The sequence below is a fragment of the Clinocottus analis genome, unplaced genomic scaffold, assembly GCF_023055335.1.
Source record: "Clinocottus analis isolate CAN_PGR_092001 unplaced genomic scaffold, fCliAna1.0.p SCAF_1, whole genome shotgun sequence".
NCBI lineage: Eukaryota > Metazoa > Chordata > Actinopteri > Perciformes > Cottidae > Clinocottus > Clinocottus analis.
Genome location: NW_027175820.1, coordinates 14,905,113 through 14,923,816, shown reverse-complemented (window position 1 = coordinate 14,923,816; position 18,704 = coordinate 14,905,113). Strand labels below are relative to the sequence as shown.

Below are 18,704 nucleotides of genomic sequence, written 5' to 3'. Positions count from 1 at the left end.
AAATTGTTTAAAACAATTTCCCATTTTTCTTGGTACCGTGGAAATACCATTAGGCACCCAGCCATCCAAATAACATAAAGGGGAATTTATTTATTTCACAGGCTAGACATTGCCCTTAAAGCACCAAAAGCAAAGATAAAATGCCAATAATCTAAAAATAATAAATAAACTTGACCATGAGGCAATTAAACGATGAACGATAAATATGATGAATATATCTTCAAATCACAGGCATATTTCTATGCAGTTTGCAGATGCCCTTAATTAAAGCAGTATCCGGATCATGTGACAAAGGTTTTTAATTGTCATAGAAGCCCAAGCTCATACCTCATCCATTCCTTAGGGTTTAGCGTCATAATAAACGCCTCATCAATAATTCTGCTGATTTACACGCTCAGCCAAGCATGTGCTGGTGCAATTAACATTCTTATGTGTGTGATTGTGATGAAGAAATTGTGTGTGCTTGTGTGCTTCTTCATGTGTTGTGGCAATTAAGATTAAAACGGGTATGCTCTCTGTGTATGAGTGTGCATGCGTATGTGAGGAGTTCAAGTGGTAAATCAGTTTATTATATTTATCAATGATGTAGTTTAGACATCACACACACTTTCTTTTTACTCTTGCTCACACAAACTAAGCTTGCACACACAGATACACACATGAACATGAGAACACTCATACACAAATTTGTCTCCATGTAAAAACTTTGCCTGAAGTCAGTCTGCTGAGTCCAAAGCTATTTCAATCAGGAAAGACTTGTATCAGAGTTTAACAATAATTTATTACAATTGCATATATTTGAATAGTGCAAAGTCTTAATCCTGAATCATGAAAGCTGGGGGTAATGATGCTGACATCTGCGACTGCAGAATCCCCCCTGGAGTCCAGACACTGCTGGTGTTGAAGAAGGGAGTTGCTGTATCTCAATGATAAATGATGAGCAGGACCGAATGCTCTTTGGAGGAGCCCGGGGTGGAGGAGGGTCACATCGGTTTGAGCTGAAATAACAACTGATGCCAACAGAGCGGAGAAACTATTTGAAAGTTCAACAACACTGTGATTGGTTTACGGAAACTGCTCTGACTCTGGCTGGTTCATTCAACACACACGGCCCCAATCAGCTGATGGCGTAATCTCTGTGAGACTTAGAGACTGAGCTTATGAATGAACTGGGGAGTAAAGAGTGTCTTCCTTACTGAACTTACAATTTCACTTCATTGTCTTTGCTTGTTACAAGAAGGGCCAGCAGACAAAAATATCTCACTGTGAAGTAACTCTCATCATGGAGGAGGTTTCTCTCAGGCTGACATGTACATGTATTAACAATAGTTATCGTATAGTCTTGGAAATGTGATGTTCTTATTATGAAAAGCAAAACTTTGACTCAGCAGTGAAGCTTGTCTGCAAACACTCAGCTACGTAATCCTATGACATGTTGTCCATATCTTGTTGTACATTACCCTGTGTGGATTGTATCATGGTGTTAAGTAAAATCACGGTGATCACCAATGGTCCATATGTGCTTAAAGAATCTCAGAAGTAGCTGTCTCACTTGTAAAATTATCGCTGCCCCGTAGAATACAAGCTTTGTTATCTGTCATCACAATGCCGAGCCAAAGATGATGATAATGGCTATTAACTGTGTAGTCCAGGGCTCTCTAAAGCTTCTAAAGCCTTGGACCTAAATGAGAAATGTAGTTTCACACCATGGGACCCATGCTCATTAAAACATAGCATTGTTATCATGGGGAACAAAACTGAGTAAATGTGGGTTTTCACATTGGGTCGACGGCTCAGTGAGGTTACCGCAATTATGTAGTTCAGTTAATCCATCAGGCTGGGAACCTGATCATTAAAACATTAAAAGGTATAGCTAAGATCCACTTTTGGTCCCGAACCTGTCTTCGAACAACACTTCTTTACACTGTATGACTCCCAGTGGTAATATTATAGCTGTATCACAGAGAATTATGCAATATATAATCATTACAAAGAACTAGAGACTGATGATAATGAGTTTTACCTGTCTAGAGAATGGAGTGCTTATGAATCATAATCTAAAAGACTGTAACAGCCTGTAGCCTCCAGTAAAGCACAGTCTAATGGACAGACACACATGAGAATATGTTTCAATCAGTTTGGTATGCTTATGGATAATTCTTCCACTGACTATTGATTACAATATTACGTGATACTGAAGATAGACAGAAATAAAGAACAGATACAGAAAAAATAGACGGAGACAAACAGATAGATGGAGAAATATATCGTAGCGTCAGAAAGTTGTGAGACATTGTCTGGCTTGTGTGAGTTATTACAACAACAGAACAGGCTACTGTCGGCTGTAGCCCACGCCAAAACAACAGAAAACACACTGAAAACCTCACAAAATGCATCACGTTCGCTCCAGGTCGTAGACTCTCCTAGGTCGACGCTCATAGATAGCTAAAATGACTGACAGGCTATACAGCGACACAGCTCATGCAAGATTTGCTGACCTCCTGAATCCAGTAATTATAATAACAATTTAAACATAACAGGTTAACATTACATGAGTCTGTTACACTATAGATAGACAGAGATACGGTTAGGTATCCAAAGACACACCAAATTAAAGACACATATAAGAGTGATAACTCTCACAGCAACATTACCTTGATAGATTGTGATTAAGGAGTTTTTTATTACCGAGACAATGACCTAGAACTGTAATGAATCATTATTGCGAGAGTGTAGTTTATAATGTTTTCTTCAGGATTGTCAGGATTGCAGATTACTCAAGTAAAAGCGATGCGACCACTTGAACCATTGAAATCACAAACTGGTACAGCACCATGGAAAACCTCAGAGCAATGTAGACTATAACCATCAGAATATTATTTTATACTGTGTGTCATAGCACATGGCTTTAACTCGGCATCACAATAATTGTATTTATGTGACGAAATCTTGTGGGCTCAACAAAATGATGCTGGGACGATGCAGTCTTCAGCTCTCGCCTTGATTGACCTGTGAGCAGAAGGACGTGGAAGACGGAGAGAGGGCTGAGTGGATAAGAGGCAACACTGAGAGCAGAGGAGAGCATATCAACAAACTGCACTCACACATTTCACTACTCATCCAGCAGGCATCTGAAGAGCACCTCAAAGGCTCTTACCTGAAACACATGTCAGCTGATCACACAGAAACACACAAATATGCACGTGTTCACACACACTCTCCCACGCTTTTCCTGCCTGTCTCTTTCTCTTTGCATTTTATGTCATTGACTCTTTGACCACTGTTTCTTTTTTAATGGTTCATCTGTCTGTTGTTATAATGACTCATCGTTTGTGCTACACTGTTTGCATTTTTAATAAAAATGTTTTTTGTGTTTATCCATCTCCACTTTTTCCTCAAAGCCAGTGGCTTTTCATTTTTCTCCAGTTACCTGAGCCAGTGATTTTTAAACTTTCCCTTCGAAATGTCAACAACATTTTCTTTAAATAACAAATAAGACAAAGCTAACAACATAAAAGACATCAAACTTTATGTACCACCTTAATAAACATATTCAATATGTTTCATAAGTTACACCCTGTTTCTAAGACTCTATGAAATAACATTTTAGTTTTTAAAGCTCAATCAAGTAACTATGTATTGTAATGTAAAAGTGTTGCTATGCCCCTTAAACTGCTCCTCGTGACACCACACAGCTCTACGCAGCAGAATATTGAAACAATGGAGACAATTATTTAAGCATTTAATGTGAGACATTTTTATTGGAGTTAAAGTTTGTTAATGAGATTCTTCCATCCCAAAAAAATACCAATATAAAATAAGTAGAACATTATTTCACAAACATTGAACAATAAAGTATGCTGTAAATATGTAGTATGTGATGCCTTCAGTCTTTTGAAAAAGATTTCATAAAGGGATGACAAAATATAATTTTTAATTTCTCATATTCACACCAGAATGATACATTTTTATTATTAAACTTAAAATGATGTCTTATAGAGTGTTAATTAATTGAAATTGAATTGATAGGTTTCCAGGTTTACTCATGGTGGTGGAAGTATAACACTAAATAATAAAATAAATAACAGATATAGTTACATTCCACAACTGCAGCAGCCACATTGTCTTTATGTTTGTTTCCAAGGAATTTATATTTTTTAGACAGTTCATAGAGATATTACTTATTCACTTGTTCATCGTGAATAGTTGAGGACAGGAGGAAGTCATTTAATAAATTTAAACCCTGTCTATAGGAGTGGGTGTCAGAAATGCCTAACACATATTGGCATCAATGAGAAAATGAATCACTGTTTCCAAATTCCTTAAAAGTTGAATTAGATATGAAAGGTTTGCTGAAGACACTTTGATGATATGGAAATTGTATTGTGCATCATAAGCTTGTGTTTAAGTGTTGAATGGTCTTTTAAGTGCAAATATGGGATTAAGTCAGTTTGAGGATTTTTGACAAGCCCAGCAATATTGCCAGATATTTGGCAGCTATATTCTCTATAACAATCTCATGTTGTTTGCATGAGCTGGATTGGTTTCAGCAATATGAACCTTTGTATTTGATGCCAATGAAAGCCATTTGAACATTAGTGAGAGAAAAATGATGCGAGTGTGACAGAGAAAGTGTGTTTTTATAGGGTGTTTGTGTGGTGGTTTTTGGACAGAACATCAAAAACACAACAGAACAACAAGACAGCTTGTTCTGTTTGCATCATATCTCACGCAAACATGCATAAACAGCGTCCATACGCTCACAACCCCTCAGCAAAAATCACACAAACACACCAAATCATTCATCCATCTTTTATGCTAGGATGCACCACTCTCAGCACCCCTTTGTAGCTAATGTGTACTAGAGAGAAAATGCGGGGGGAGCGAGCTGAAATTACAAAAGTAGAGAGGACTCAGTGGGTGCAGAGGCAGATGTGGAGGACATGATGAAGGAGGCAAGTGAGAAAGATACAAGAAAAGATGAACAGGGCAAAAAAGAGATGCTCAGATATAGCTTTTTCTCCAGGATATTCTCTTTCCTTTTCCTATTTGCTATTGTAGTCTCTTTTCAGCATGCTCCTCATTCCCATTGTATTTCTTTTTTTCTTCCTTTCACTTTATATTTAGTTTTTTGCTAACCACCATTATTCATCCACAGAGTTCCATTAAGACAGGGCTGGGTTAAACTGGTTTCTGTCATGTTGTCTGGTCTCATTTACATTTACATTACGTTTTAGGCATGCAGCAGATGCTTCCAGCCACAGCGAAGTCTAAAACCAATGAAAGATCCCAAATATGGGCTGGACAAAAATTGGCACATGTTTTGCATTTGTGTTTTTTTCCAGGAACACAACTGATCATGCAGAGAGATGAGAAAAACAGATCACTGCACCTGTTGTTTTGAATTTATTTCAACCACAGGCATTTTTCTGCCTTATTATTTCATGTTATGGAGGAAGTAAGGACCCGAACGCCAACAATCAAATAAATAATATGTAATTCTAACAAAAACTAGGAAAGGATTCCAAAAAACAAACCAGACTCTGACAGAACAAAAAGCAGGAACTGGACCATGGACAGGACCACAAAGACACACACATAGTTAAACAGTACGAACCGACAAGGGGACAGCAGACAAACAGGGTTCAAATAAAAGAGGGAGGTAATGAGAAAGAGGTGGACACAATGAGGGCAGCACAGGTGAAGGGAATACACAATCAGGAACCGGGTAGACGGACAATCCCAGACAATCACCAGGGCAGAAAGTGCAGAGACACAAAAGACACAAGACTACAAAATAAAACAGGGAACAGAAAACTACAAATCATGACATATTATTCTTTTTAAAAACCTTTTGTTTAATTTTTTAGACAAATCCTCCCTGAGATGTCTTTTTAAAACTTTGTGTAATTGCACACTACATATTTGGATTTGCTTATGAGTAGAACAGTTCATATACTCTAAAAGCTAAGATAAAGTGTACCAGTAAAGCAGGCAGATTGTAAGGTAGGCATGATTCCTGAAATAATTCATACTAGAGCAAGTTTCTACACATACTGGAGAAAAATGTGTGGAAGATGTATTCAGAACCTTTACTTGAAGTGTGTAGGATTTACTAGCATCTTGCGGTGAGGTTGCAATTTATAACCAACTGAAAGTTATTCAGTGTGCCAAGCATGTAGGAGAGCTACAAAAAGAAAATGCAAATGGGTCTTTCTAGAGCCAAGGTTTGGTTTGTCCATTATGGGTCACTGTAGAAACGACCAGCTCATGATGAGGATCCGCTACCCATATAGACGTAAATGGCTCATTGTATGGTGATGATAACAATTCTTATTTTCAACTGATTATACACAAAATATAGCATAATTACTTGAAATGATATGGTATGTAGAATTCACACAATAAGTATAAAGCAGAACCAGTGGTTATTTTCATGGTAGATGACGGCTAGTCACCGTTATCGTAAGCCAGATGCAGTTCCTGGAGTCGGAAAAATTCAAAAGCTGTGTGAGGCTACGGATGGTGTTATGAACCCAAACAGGAGGGCGTTTGATGTTCCCACGTTTTTGTGACTTCCACAACAAGTATAAAGCAGAACTCGTGGTTATTTCTTCTATAGTTTGTACTGTAAAAGGTCGCTCATTTGCCGGAGAGAAGCTACGGAGATAAGCCACGCCCCCTTTGTGGCGGCTTGATTAGTCATGCGGCTTTTGGTGTGAACACCCTTTTTTTTGTCGCGCAACACAACTGATGCGGTCGACGTGACTTGAACAATCTTGTCGCGTTTGGTGTGAACACAGCGTCGCACGTTTTTGACAGCGGAGTTGTGAAATTCCAACGCTGATGTTTACGCAAACAATGTTCGCTAACTTTGGAAGCTCGTGGCCTGCTAGCTTGTTAGCTCGTCGCGCACAGGCTTGTTAGCTCGTGGGAGGCGGAGGGATTGCCTCGCTGTCAGACCTGTTTCCCATCGCCTTCTTGGGTGAGCACGGTGGCATTGTCCGTGGGTGCCGGCGTAGAGCCAAGCGGGGTAGCTGGGTGAGAGGCACCTGAGAGGACAACAAGGAGTTTGGCTGCTGCTGCTGCTGCTGGAAGGACCTTCTTTTACAGGGAGATTACTCGTGAAGGGGATTTAGCGGCTTCTAACCCACATTTTACAGTATGCAATTTAAAGTTGTCCTCCAATCAATATTTTTTTAAATTAAAAATAGTATTAAGGGCAATTTATTTGAGTATCATTATGAAGGCAGAAGGGCCCCTGTCATTACATTGCTATATTATTATAGATATCATTGTATTTTGGGGTTATTATTACTGATGTATTAACCTGTAAAAAGTATTTATCTGATCGTTGCAGCTAGTCAAGCTCAACATATTTTCTTTTGTTTGGTAGTTTTATGTCAAGTTTAGTATTTATGAGCATGTCCTTCATTTTCTATTTTAAATTTTAATACATAAAGTGGAAATGCAAAAAACATAAGAAAGAACAGTACACTCTTGAAAATGACTGTGGAAGTACAGTGCATGAGTAAAAGTACTTAGTTACTTTCAAACACTGCAAATGTCCCTGTTCTTTAGTTGCTAATGCCGTGTTCACACCAGAAGAGTTGCGAAATATTGGCGCGAGTAGATTACATGTAAAATCACCCATCATCATTCAGACACTCGTCCTGGAGGGGTCAGAGCTGTGTGCGGCTACGGATAATATTATGAACTCAGACACAGGGGCATTTGATGTTCCAATGAGGCTACGTGCTAAGCAAATTAACCACTTAAAATCGAGCGAGTAAAGTCAGAAGAAATAGCGATGCAAGAATTTGCAACTGTTTTGGTGTGAACGCACCGTAAGAACAGTCAGTCAAACGTCTCCTTTCTTGAAATCTGGCAGAATGAATTCCAGCTATGTTCAGGGACAAGCAAGAGTTCAGAAGGTAGCTAAAGTTTTTCACAGTTTCCTACAAGTCAATGCCTCACAAGTGAAGGCTTCTTGACCTGGGCCTCGTCAGACACTACCTTACTGCCAGTAGTGTGAAACATACATTAAGGAAACACATAACAAATGGAAGTACGTTTAGTTTGTGGAAAAGAGTTGTCTCTGCTCTTTTATTTTCTACATATCTTAACAGCCTTTCATGATACTTATTAAATAAACGCTACGTGCAAAAATATCTTTATTGAAATGGTGAATAGAAGCATTTTCCCCATGTTTTCTTTCCTTTTAGGTTTAGGAATTGATGACTTTTATTCTTTAGGTACATACTTTATCTTAATTTGATTTTAAATGACTGACTGCATATCTCAACAACAGTAGGGGATATTTCTCACAGTTTGGAGTTATTCTAACTGTGTTTTAAGACTTGACTGTCATTACATACAAAAAAAATACTCAGATGATTGTGTTCACAATAACAATGATGTTATTAATGATGTTAATGATGTCCAGTATTCCAGCTCATGTCCATCTTATTTAAAAATTCGTTAAGAGAAAAAGTTTGATAATTTGTCCATCAAATGCACATATATAACCTTACATCAACACTACCTATCTTGTATTTCTTCATTTTTCAGTGAGTCAAAGTGGTCTTGCTGGTGATGTCTGTCCAGATCCTGGAGTTCCAGAGAACGGCAAGAGGATGGGCTCAACCTTCCAGTAAGTTCCCTTTATTCCAGACTTAAATATTCTCAGCCACTTAAATAAAAGTTGAACATAAGTACAATCAATTACAGTATATTATAAACACCCACAAGTGCCTGTGCAAGTGCTGTTGTAAACAATGCAACTCTAGCCGTAAGGTGAACCCCGTTATCGTTTCATCCCGCTCCACAGTCGTGCCTCTACGTGATTTTTAGCTCATGAAAAAGAACGAGTCGTGCTAAACTTACAAAAAAAGTTTGTTGCTGAAATTCCAGTTGATTATTGATGCGGCGTTGTTTTATGCCGAACTAGTTTCTTCAGAGCGTAACAGGATATTCGTCGCGAGTGGAGGTGACAAGGTGCTCAGTGTTGCCAGATTGGTGATGAAGAAGTATCGTACCAAAGGCTCAAAATGGTTGTATTTGGAGGATAATTATCGTGCATCTGGCAACCCTGAGATCGGTCGACCAATGACAGTTCTCTCTACAGTCAGAGCTCGCGCAAGAAGGTGAACGTAAGATACTCCAAAACTTGTAAGGGCGTAATAACTGGTTGGTGAAAGACTTAGAGAAACACAAATATCCAACGAGGCAAAATCCCGGACGTTTTTGGAATCCCTGCCGAACGCATTTCTTAGGTCTTGAAAAGAGGACATGTCCGGAAAAAGAGAACATCTGGTCGCCCTAATTTTGCTCTTTGGCCATCAATGTATGATAGACAAATGGGTGCAGTAGGGGACCGTGACAGCCCGCTCTTAGAATGGATGGGACACACAGGTATGCTACAACTTGGTGAGCTTAGTTTGGATCTTCTGATAGCACGTTGTGTTGAGTTGTCTCTTCTATCTACTTCAATCATGGACATCCTCAAACTCCCACACTGAGAGTGAGAGTGAATGCCCCTCTTCTGGTCCCAGAAATGGTTCAAAAAACAAGAAACCTTTTCAAAAATGTTTTTTTATCGTTATCGTCTGTTGGGAACCTGTTTTCACACAGCTCAGGCTTTTTAAATGTGAATCAGCTTATTTTACTTACTTATTACAAACCTGATAAACGTACATCTTTTCTTTCGCAGTCTTAGATCCTCCTAAGAGGGGAGCTGTGTAGTGCTCAACGGACTAGCTCCACCTGTTTCACTTAAAGCAAATTATTAGCTGCTACAGTTTTGACCTGCAGATAGTGGTAAACACCCACCACATGTAATACCTTTTTGAACACTTTCACATGTCAGTCTGTCCAGAACTGAAGGTCTGACACTAGTCATCATATGTTTATCCTGTTTCGCGTTGTTCTCTGGGTGTCCTTGTTTGTCCTTTGCATTTGTATTATCATTAGTTGCTCTTCTGTACAGAGGCACACGGTTAACTATACATATTTACCAATGCACTTTACTAATCACCTTCCAGTTTAGGGTCCCTTGCTCATATAGAGGGTGTACACAGAGAATGTGAAGGAAGGTTTCAGAAGTAGTATCTTAAGACAAGGACTTGGTGGTCACAGGGATCTTTAAATTATGCACTCCATGGTTTCTGCCATCTTATCTGTAGAAAGAAAGACACACAATTTAATTTAATCAGGAGTGGGCAATTATATAATGATCACGTCTGCTCACGACTCATCCTCTTTGCTTCAATGGCAGCTAAATTGCTCTTAAGTTTCTTTTGCGATAATTAAGGAATTAAGATGGCGTCCTTTTTTTTTAAACCTTTGTCTGGGACTATTTTCAGTGCCAACATTGTTTAACCTTCCTGTTGTCTTCGGGTCAAAATGACCATGTGTGTATTCCCACAACATCCAGTTGTCCTCTGGTCACTCTGACCCATGTGTTTCTCCACATCCTCCCGTTATCCTCAGCCTCAGTTCAATGCGTGACACTTGAGAGCCCCGATACCTCAGTCTCTCTGGTCCTCTCTGCCGGCGGTCCCCCAGTCGCGCAACTTTTTCCCGCGACTGTCCGTTTGGGTTAAATAAGATGTCTATGCAGTCAATAGGTTTACAGATGAGCTCCTCAGCGCCATCTATCGTCGGGGAGTTTAAAAAGGAACGAACGCGCCTCAGACTTTTTTTTCGCCGTGAGATATTGGTTGTGTGGCGTGTGAGCGTGTGAAAATATAAAAAAAGCGTGTTTCACACGGTGAAACCGTGAGAGTTGGTGCCTCTGGTTTTCACTGTAAAGTCAAGATGTGCGAGATGGCAGTCGCTTAGTGTGTCACTGCAGTTTTGCTTCAACCTCATACGTAACTGTGATAAAGGTTCTTAGTTGTTTTCAAGGAAATAACAAGAACAACAAAGTTTTCTTTCATGTAATTGTACATTTCACAGTGAGTGGCTGGATGGGAGGTATTTTCAGTGTCATTATCAGCGCGGAAGTAGCAGAAGCTGTAAAGTGAATGACCCAACTTTCCGTGACAAAGGCACAGACCGAGAGATTTGGCCAGGCAGTACCACTCTACAGTGTTAAACAACAGGGTGGAGCCACTGAACAACCAGATCCCTATGTAGCAAATGTTTGGCCAGGTGGTAGACTGTGGTGTGTATCAGCAGGGAGGGGACATTAAGCTTTAAAGACAAGATACCATGCAGATATCCACTTAAATGGCTGAATGTCCCTCTCACGTGTTAGACAGCGGGGTGTGGGAGGGAATGAGAAAACAAGAATGATAAGAACAAATGATGAGAGAGGAGGGAAGAGTGGAGAAAAGCAAGGAAACGAGAGCAAAGGAAAGGAAACAACAAGAAAAAGGCATTACGGAAAAAAAAATAAAGGGTCTTACAGAAAGAGGGGAATTATAGGTCTTAATTGGACAATCTGTGGGGATGGTTGACTTCTAAAAGCCACTGTCTCATTAATATCATGGCCATCATTCATACATAATTTCTCCAATGAACTTGCTTCTCAGTTCTATAAAGATATAACTGGCGTTGTAAGAGATCGGTGCATTACCACAACATTACCTTTAAGAAGCAGTGAGCACTAGAATCAACGTTTCTGTTTTTTCTTTCTTGACACATGTTGTTACTGTTGTGCCCTCTTAAATAGAATTGGATCCAGCGTCCAGTTCAGTTGTGATGACAGCTATGTACTACAAGGATCTAAAAGCATCATCTGTCAACGAGTTACTGACACACTGGCTGCCTGGAGTGACCATAGACCCATCTGCAGAAGTAAGTTTCCACCTGTCATTCCTTCTGAAACCTGTTATGACTTGTTCGGCGTCAATGCATTAGAGCTCAAAGTCATTTTATACATAAGTTTATGTCTACCAACAGCAAAAGATTAAGTCCAGCAAAGTGAATCTGCTGCTTGGTATGAATATTCCTCAAGTCTATTTTTGCTGAGCTGTATTGCAGTGATTTGGCTGCTTTAAAGTATATCAGTGTAATCGTATTGCATCATTGATAAGTGCATCACACATCAATGAAATAAGACAAATGACACATGTCTATTCATATTGCGTTGAAATGGTCTCATCATTCTTTCAGTTTTAGTATGTCATAATATTTACTTAAGTATTCAAAATCAAAGTAGAAAGTTAACTGTTTTTTTAGTTTTCCGAAGACATCCTAAAACTATATTCATATAGTACATTTACAAACAATATCTCATGATGGCAGAGCCGTGAGGCAAGGTGCTGACCTGCTTCTCTGGGATTCATTGTTATGCTTAAGGACACTTCAGCATGCTTTTCGATGGAGCCAGGAGTTTAACCACCAACCCTGACGACTGGCTTTTATTGCCCCATTGGTCCAACGTTTAAAAAAAATGATATTTTACTAATGTCACCATTTTGACTTTTAACTCTGCTTGTAAAAGTTAAGTCACAGAGATGTTTAAGCTACACAGACGACACGCGTTAGAACAATAAATCCATTGTTAGTTTTTGTTTCTTCAGGGGATTTGTTGATGATAATAAAACGATTAAATTAGGCCAACCTACAATATGATACTTACTGCTGCTCCAGATCCCCAGACTGTTGTTCTGAAGCCATTTTCATCTTCTATGGCAAGGAGTCCTCTGTTCTGTGAACATGTTCAAAACATAGCTGAAAGTCAGGCCCTGCAAAGCGCTTTAACTGATCAGTGAAACTATCAATGTATTATGTGTGTGCGTGTGTGTATATATATATTTTCACTGTATAAGCTATGCAGAGATTTTGCATAACTTTGTACTATGCTGAAATACTTTAGTCTGGTTCTAGACCTCTGAATCTGCCCAAATCTTTTCAGTGTTTAAATTGGTCTAATGTGGGGCTCACAGTAGCACAAAAAACAACTCTTAAATGGGCATATTTCTTTCTGCTCCTAGCAACCGCTACCTCAGCTTGTGTTGGCTGAAAATGACAAAGAATTGCTGCCTGCACAATCCAGATACCCATTTGTAAAGCATTAAATATACAAATTGTGTCAAACAAACTATATCATCTGTCTGGAAAAGATTTTCAGATTTTTTTTTTTTTTTTGCTGGTATTTTTTAATGCAAAGACTCTAAAAGTTTACTATCACTAAAACACAATGACTAATATACCCATGATTTACATTTTATTGTTTGTCAAATCATGATTCCGTTTCTGACTGGCTGGCTGACTAAATAAATAACTGTTTGAGTGGCAGAGCAATGATGCAGAGGCTCTCACTGCCCACATGTTTACTGACAATAGCGTGTCGGGTGTATTGCCCCACAATGAAAAGGCAGACAGAGAGCATACACACCCAAGTGTTTGTGCACACAACACACACTTATATTGACAGCAAGTATCCAAAGGACAATTTCACACACACACACACACACACACACACACACACACACACACACACACACACACACACACACACACACACACACAAACACACACACACACACGCACACACACACACACACGTCATAGTTGCAGCAGTATTTGCCTTAAGCTGTGTGTCTGTGTGTGTATTTGACGGACAGGAAGTCCCAGTGCTCAGACTCACACTATAGGGTCCCTGTCACATTGTATTATAGTGCGCGTGCATGTGTGTGTGTGTGTGTGTGCGTGTGTGTGTGTGTGTGTGTGTGTGTGTGTGTGTCTGCCTGCCTGCTTTTTGTCTTTGACTGCAGGAATCCAAGTTTGTGATATTGGCTACTTCTGACAGTAAGAGACAGTAGAGATGAAGACAGAGAGAGAGAGATGGAAGGACATTTAGATATTTTCCCATTTGGCTTGCTCAATAGGTTAATTTTATCCTTCATAATTTCATGCAATAATGATACTTTTTGTCTTAGTCGGATGACCTTAAACTGAAATTAAAGGACAATAACTGTTCTACTTTAGGAATAGTAAAGATGGGAGGGATTTATTTTCTAAATACAATAAAATATCCATGAAATACAATGAACCCTGAACTAAAGAAAAAAATAAACAAAACGTGATGGACAGAACATCTACTATCGTATAATTCCATGTGAATTGGGCAGCAATAAACACAGAGTGTTGGTTTTCACTCAGTGTATTATATTTCAATATTCCTTAATTAAGTTTTAGATGCAGAAAATATATATGATAGTTTTAAACAACCATTTTTTCCCCTTACTCTCAAATCTACAAAAGGATACATTTTAGGGGAGGGGATCGGAAATCAAAAGGGGAATTTTTTTGAATGACACAACACAATAGTGACAGCTGGAGACTGTACGTTTAGAATAATATGTTTGACAGTGTTCTATATTTTCATATACAATTTTTTTTAATGTGGAGAGGAATAAATACAAAGAGCAAAATAGAAAAAAGAAAAGAAAAGAGGCAGTTACACGCAAACAAAGAGGCAAGCAGAGGTTAAATATTCCGATACTGTAGCTCTGGTGTATTGTGTTATCTGATGTGCTCGCTCTCCTGGGATTCAAACCCATGAGCTTCTCTCATTCTCTACTGAGACTTTAATGTTAATTAGAAGCTGGTCTCTGGGATGAATCGGCATGAATGTGTTTGTGTGTGTCCGTGTGCGTGTACCTGTGTGTATCACAGTGTGTTTCGGCTCTCTTTTCTAATTAACAGGCAGATCAGTCATCTGAGGTCCTCCTCTCTCTCCCTCTCTCTCTCTCTCTCTTGGTATATTCAGTGCCTCTGAATCTTTTTTTGCCTCTTGCCCTTCTTCCTTCAATCTCTTTTCTATCCCTTTCTTAGATTATTATCTTTCACCCTCTCCGTTTTTTTTGTCTCTTTATAACCTCTCCCACTCAAGTCTCGCCACTTTGTCTCTTAACCTGTCTGTTGTGTCTTTGCAAACCCGCCCATCTCTCACTAACTCCTCACCCTTGCTGTCATTCAGTATTGTTTTTATGTCCTTTCTTGTCTTAAATGCTATTGCCTCTATGCCTTTGCCCTTCCATCCCTCTAATGGCAGTGATCGCCTCCAGCTAACTAATTATGATAAAGGGCAAATATATGAACAGATAAAACTTCCTCTGCAATGGTGAGAGTGCTTGTTGACAAAAACTGACCATTTAATATTTCTGTAATAGAGAGAGCGGAGATTTACGGGTACTTTTTGACTTTTGCCAAATATCTCTTTAAGGTAATAACAAATAGGTGAATTTGAGGTTTAGACAAAAAATATTACTTGGAGTATTACACATTGACAAAATCAATATGGATAAAATAGAGCATTTGGAAAGATATTATGACAAATGTTTTTCATAATGGAGCAAAGTACTGAATGTTTTAGCTATAGAGTTTGGAGCAAATGTTTTGAAAATTTTTACCTGCACAATTTAATTACATAATAAACAGTTTTTCTATTGTGAAATATCTTTACATCTGTACTTGACCCCCGACTATACACTCAAGGGATGTTGGTGATCCCTTTGCCAGCCTTTGCCATCTAAACAGCATAAGGCTCTCCCGGATTGTCACTACAAAAATACAGAGTAGTTTTAGGATATTATTCGAACATTATCTTCCAAAGAGAAGCCTCCAGTTTTTGAGGTAATTATCATATCTGACCTCCTCCTGGTTCATTGTTTTTTAACTTACTGTTCACAATTTGTTGGCCTTATTGTGACCTTCCAAAATTTTAATGAGATCTTTTAGTGTCCAACACACAAATGCATGTAGATGTAGGGAAACCGGATGAAAGAAATTATCTTCAGACCACAACCCAAAGTATTATTTTTCTCCATTGCACAAGACTTTATGTTTTGTACTTATACTAAGTTATGCATTTTTATGTTTGTACCCGATGCAAAAGGTTTCTAAAAGACAGTACTAGATTTGTGGAGCTGCTTATATGCTTATTTTTGGTAATTGGATCCATTTTCTATAACACATTATTTTCCTTTCCTCAAATTGCAGCATGAATATACAGCATGTGGTTCTTTCTTTTTTACAGCGTCACAATATTGCAAATTTGACTGCTCTTTTTGTAAATATAAAAGTCACATTATTTGAACAACCATTGTCTTGTTTGTGTATTTATGGTGTTGATCACTTTCACTCTTGATGTCATAACAGATTTTGAAGAGCTACTGTATGTTCTGATTCACCTTGATCTATAATTTATCCACGCTGTATATGCAGACTGTATATCAGGTAAAACATTCATCTTCACTTTGAGTGTTTTAGACAAAACATAATTTTGTATCCCTATTATAAGTAACATGGATGATTAACAAAATAATGGAAAGATACATGGTAATAGCCCACAAAAAGTAAGAAAGTAAAGTTAAGAAAAAATGAAATTCGCTGCAATAAGCCAAGTGGAGAAGCATAATACGTAAGTAGGTAATCAGTTTAATCTCACGAGCAAGTTGTGTTTGTGTAAAACACCTGTGAAACAACTGTGGAAACACAACTTCCAAAAAAACTGCGAATCATTTAATTGCGGGGAATTTTTAAAGTTTTGAATTTAAGGGTTTCTTGGATCATTTAAGATGTGTCCTGCAATTTCAGTTTTGGTTGTATTGAACCCTAATTCCTCTTTCACTGCCATATCCTCTCTCTGTTGTTTCTCTGTGTAAGGTAAGAGGACATTTGCAATCTGAGAGCATACATTTTATTACTCCATGAATCTTTTTTAAAACTCTGTCACTCTGTCTCACTCTTGTGCTTTCTTCCTCTGCAGCTCGCACCTGTGGCAGCAATCTAAGGGGACCCAAAGGGGTCATAACTTCTCCTAACTATCCGGTTCAATATGAGAACAACGCACACTGTGTCTGGGTCATCACTGCAATGGAGTCTAGGAAGGTGAGCTTACATTTATTTCTTTTACCCTCACATTGGTCAATAATATTCAATATGCTGGTTGTAACTAAAGATAGACTGACAAAACTTCCACAAATATTCTCTTTTATGGTCCAGAGTTGAATGGCTGTCGTCTTAGACTTCTTGTTGGTTTCTTGATGACTCATGGTCACTTGCCCAATGTTGTGAAGGCCATTGTATAGAAACTAAAAATGAATATACCTGCGGTACAACATCTCAGGTTTCTCAATCTGCATAATCTTTTGTGGTATTTTTTTTTTTATCTTCATGTGTCATTGTCTTCTCCACTTTTCCTGCTCCTGTACCTTCAGCTCTCCACTCTTTCCTTCTGCTTGGCTCTCATTTCCTCTTCTTTATTCTCTCCTCACCTCTCTCCCTCATCTACTCTACTCTGCTCTCTCATCTACTTTCTCATCTACTTTCTCCCTGTATCATCTTCTTTCCTCCTTTCACTTTGATTTATCTAAAATGTTAAGTTTGAAGATCGTGAGCGGGAAGAGCAAAAATAGATCAAGATGGCACTGAGCTTATTGAAAACTAAGAAGAAAGGGAAAGTATAGAGGAGGAAAAATCGGGCTGAACGTTCAGCTCCCAACTTCACAATGCAAAAGTGAGCTCTAGGGAGAGATGAATGAAAAAAAAGACTGAATGTCCAAGCAGGTACCTGATAGGTCATTGTGAAGTTTTCCCCAAAGGTGGATGGAAATGGAGTCTACTCAAATCTGAGCCTCTAAGGAAGTAGGATGGAGAAATTATGAAATATAATTGAGTAAAGAAATAAAAGGGGGGAGAGTCTGTCTGTCCTTGATGAACAACAAATAGCAACTGTCTGACAAAGTTTCACCAAAGTGTTACTGTAAGCCTGTGTCGATCTCATTCGTTTACCCATGACGATGTATTTTTATTTTAACAGAACTTTGCAGCCATTGTCACCTATCCTTTTTAAGCCTCTTAAAGTAAAACAAGTTTTATAATGACATATGTGCCACTTAGTACTCGTGGTGTGTGTGTGTGCGTTTGTGTGTGTGTGTGTGTGTGTGTGTGTGTGTGTGTGTGTGTGTTTCTTGGGATTTAATATAGAATCCAAAACGATAAAGTATAATGGATTCAAATAGTTCAATCATATGACAGATGGAATATCTGTCATCTGTCGTGTGTAATGCCTGCCTGTGTGTGTGCGTGCGTACATGCTTCAGGTTTGAGAGCACTATAATATCAGCTATACAGCTGCTGGCATTTGCAAAATGTCACTAGATTAATGCACAGAGGGAGAGACAAGGACAGAGGCAAACAACTGGATAAAGACAGTAGTAGACTATACTGAAGTAGAAACGAATGGAATGGATTCAAAATGAATGACACAGTAATGACAAATAATAATAATAATAATAATAATGTCCAATCTGTGTGCTGAATAATTGTTTAGCTTTTCTAGTTTCCCCCTCTTAAAATTACAATGTAATACATGATATGTAATCCTCCTTATTCCACCACTTAGTGGAATGATCCAGCAGGCATCATGCTACGCATGTGTGCTCCTAAGCTGCATGTTCATCAGACAGACACTGGGCGGTTTATTGATTTTGCGCGTTGTGTTAACTCATACTATGCATTTCACTCTGCCTTTCTGCATGTTCTTTTTTTCCATCACTGAGCACGGTACTGTTAGTCGGTTTTGTCCAGTGACAATTTAAAATAAGATATTCTAACAGGATGGCTCTGTCCCCCAGAATGACAGAAAGAGAGAAAGATAGCAATTCTACTGAACAGAAAATGATAAGCAAAACGATATTAATATCAACCCGCACATGGTTGAAAGATGCAGACAGGCTTTTTGA

At 38.6% G+C, this 18,704-nt stretch overlaps 1 protein-coding gene across 2 annotated transcripts in view; it reads left to right on the top strand.

The window, feature by feature from the left end:
* csmd1a (CUB and Sushi multiple domains 1a) overlaps window positions 1-18,704 on the top strand; it is a 363,484-nt gene that overhangs the window by 196,763 nt on the left and 148,017 nt on the right. For both annotated transcript variants that reach the window (XM_068586302.1, XM_068586216.1), the window contains exons 8-10: window positions 8,572-8,653; window positions 11,678-11,802; window positions 16,727-16,848. In XM_068586302.1, coding sequence (XP_068442403.1) covers window positions 8,572-8,653; window positions 11,678-11,802; window positions 16,727-16,848 — 329 coding nt within the window. The remainder of the gene's footprint in view (window positions 1-8,571; window positions 8,654-11,677; window positions 11,803-16,726; window positions 16,849-18,704) is intronic.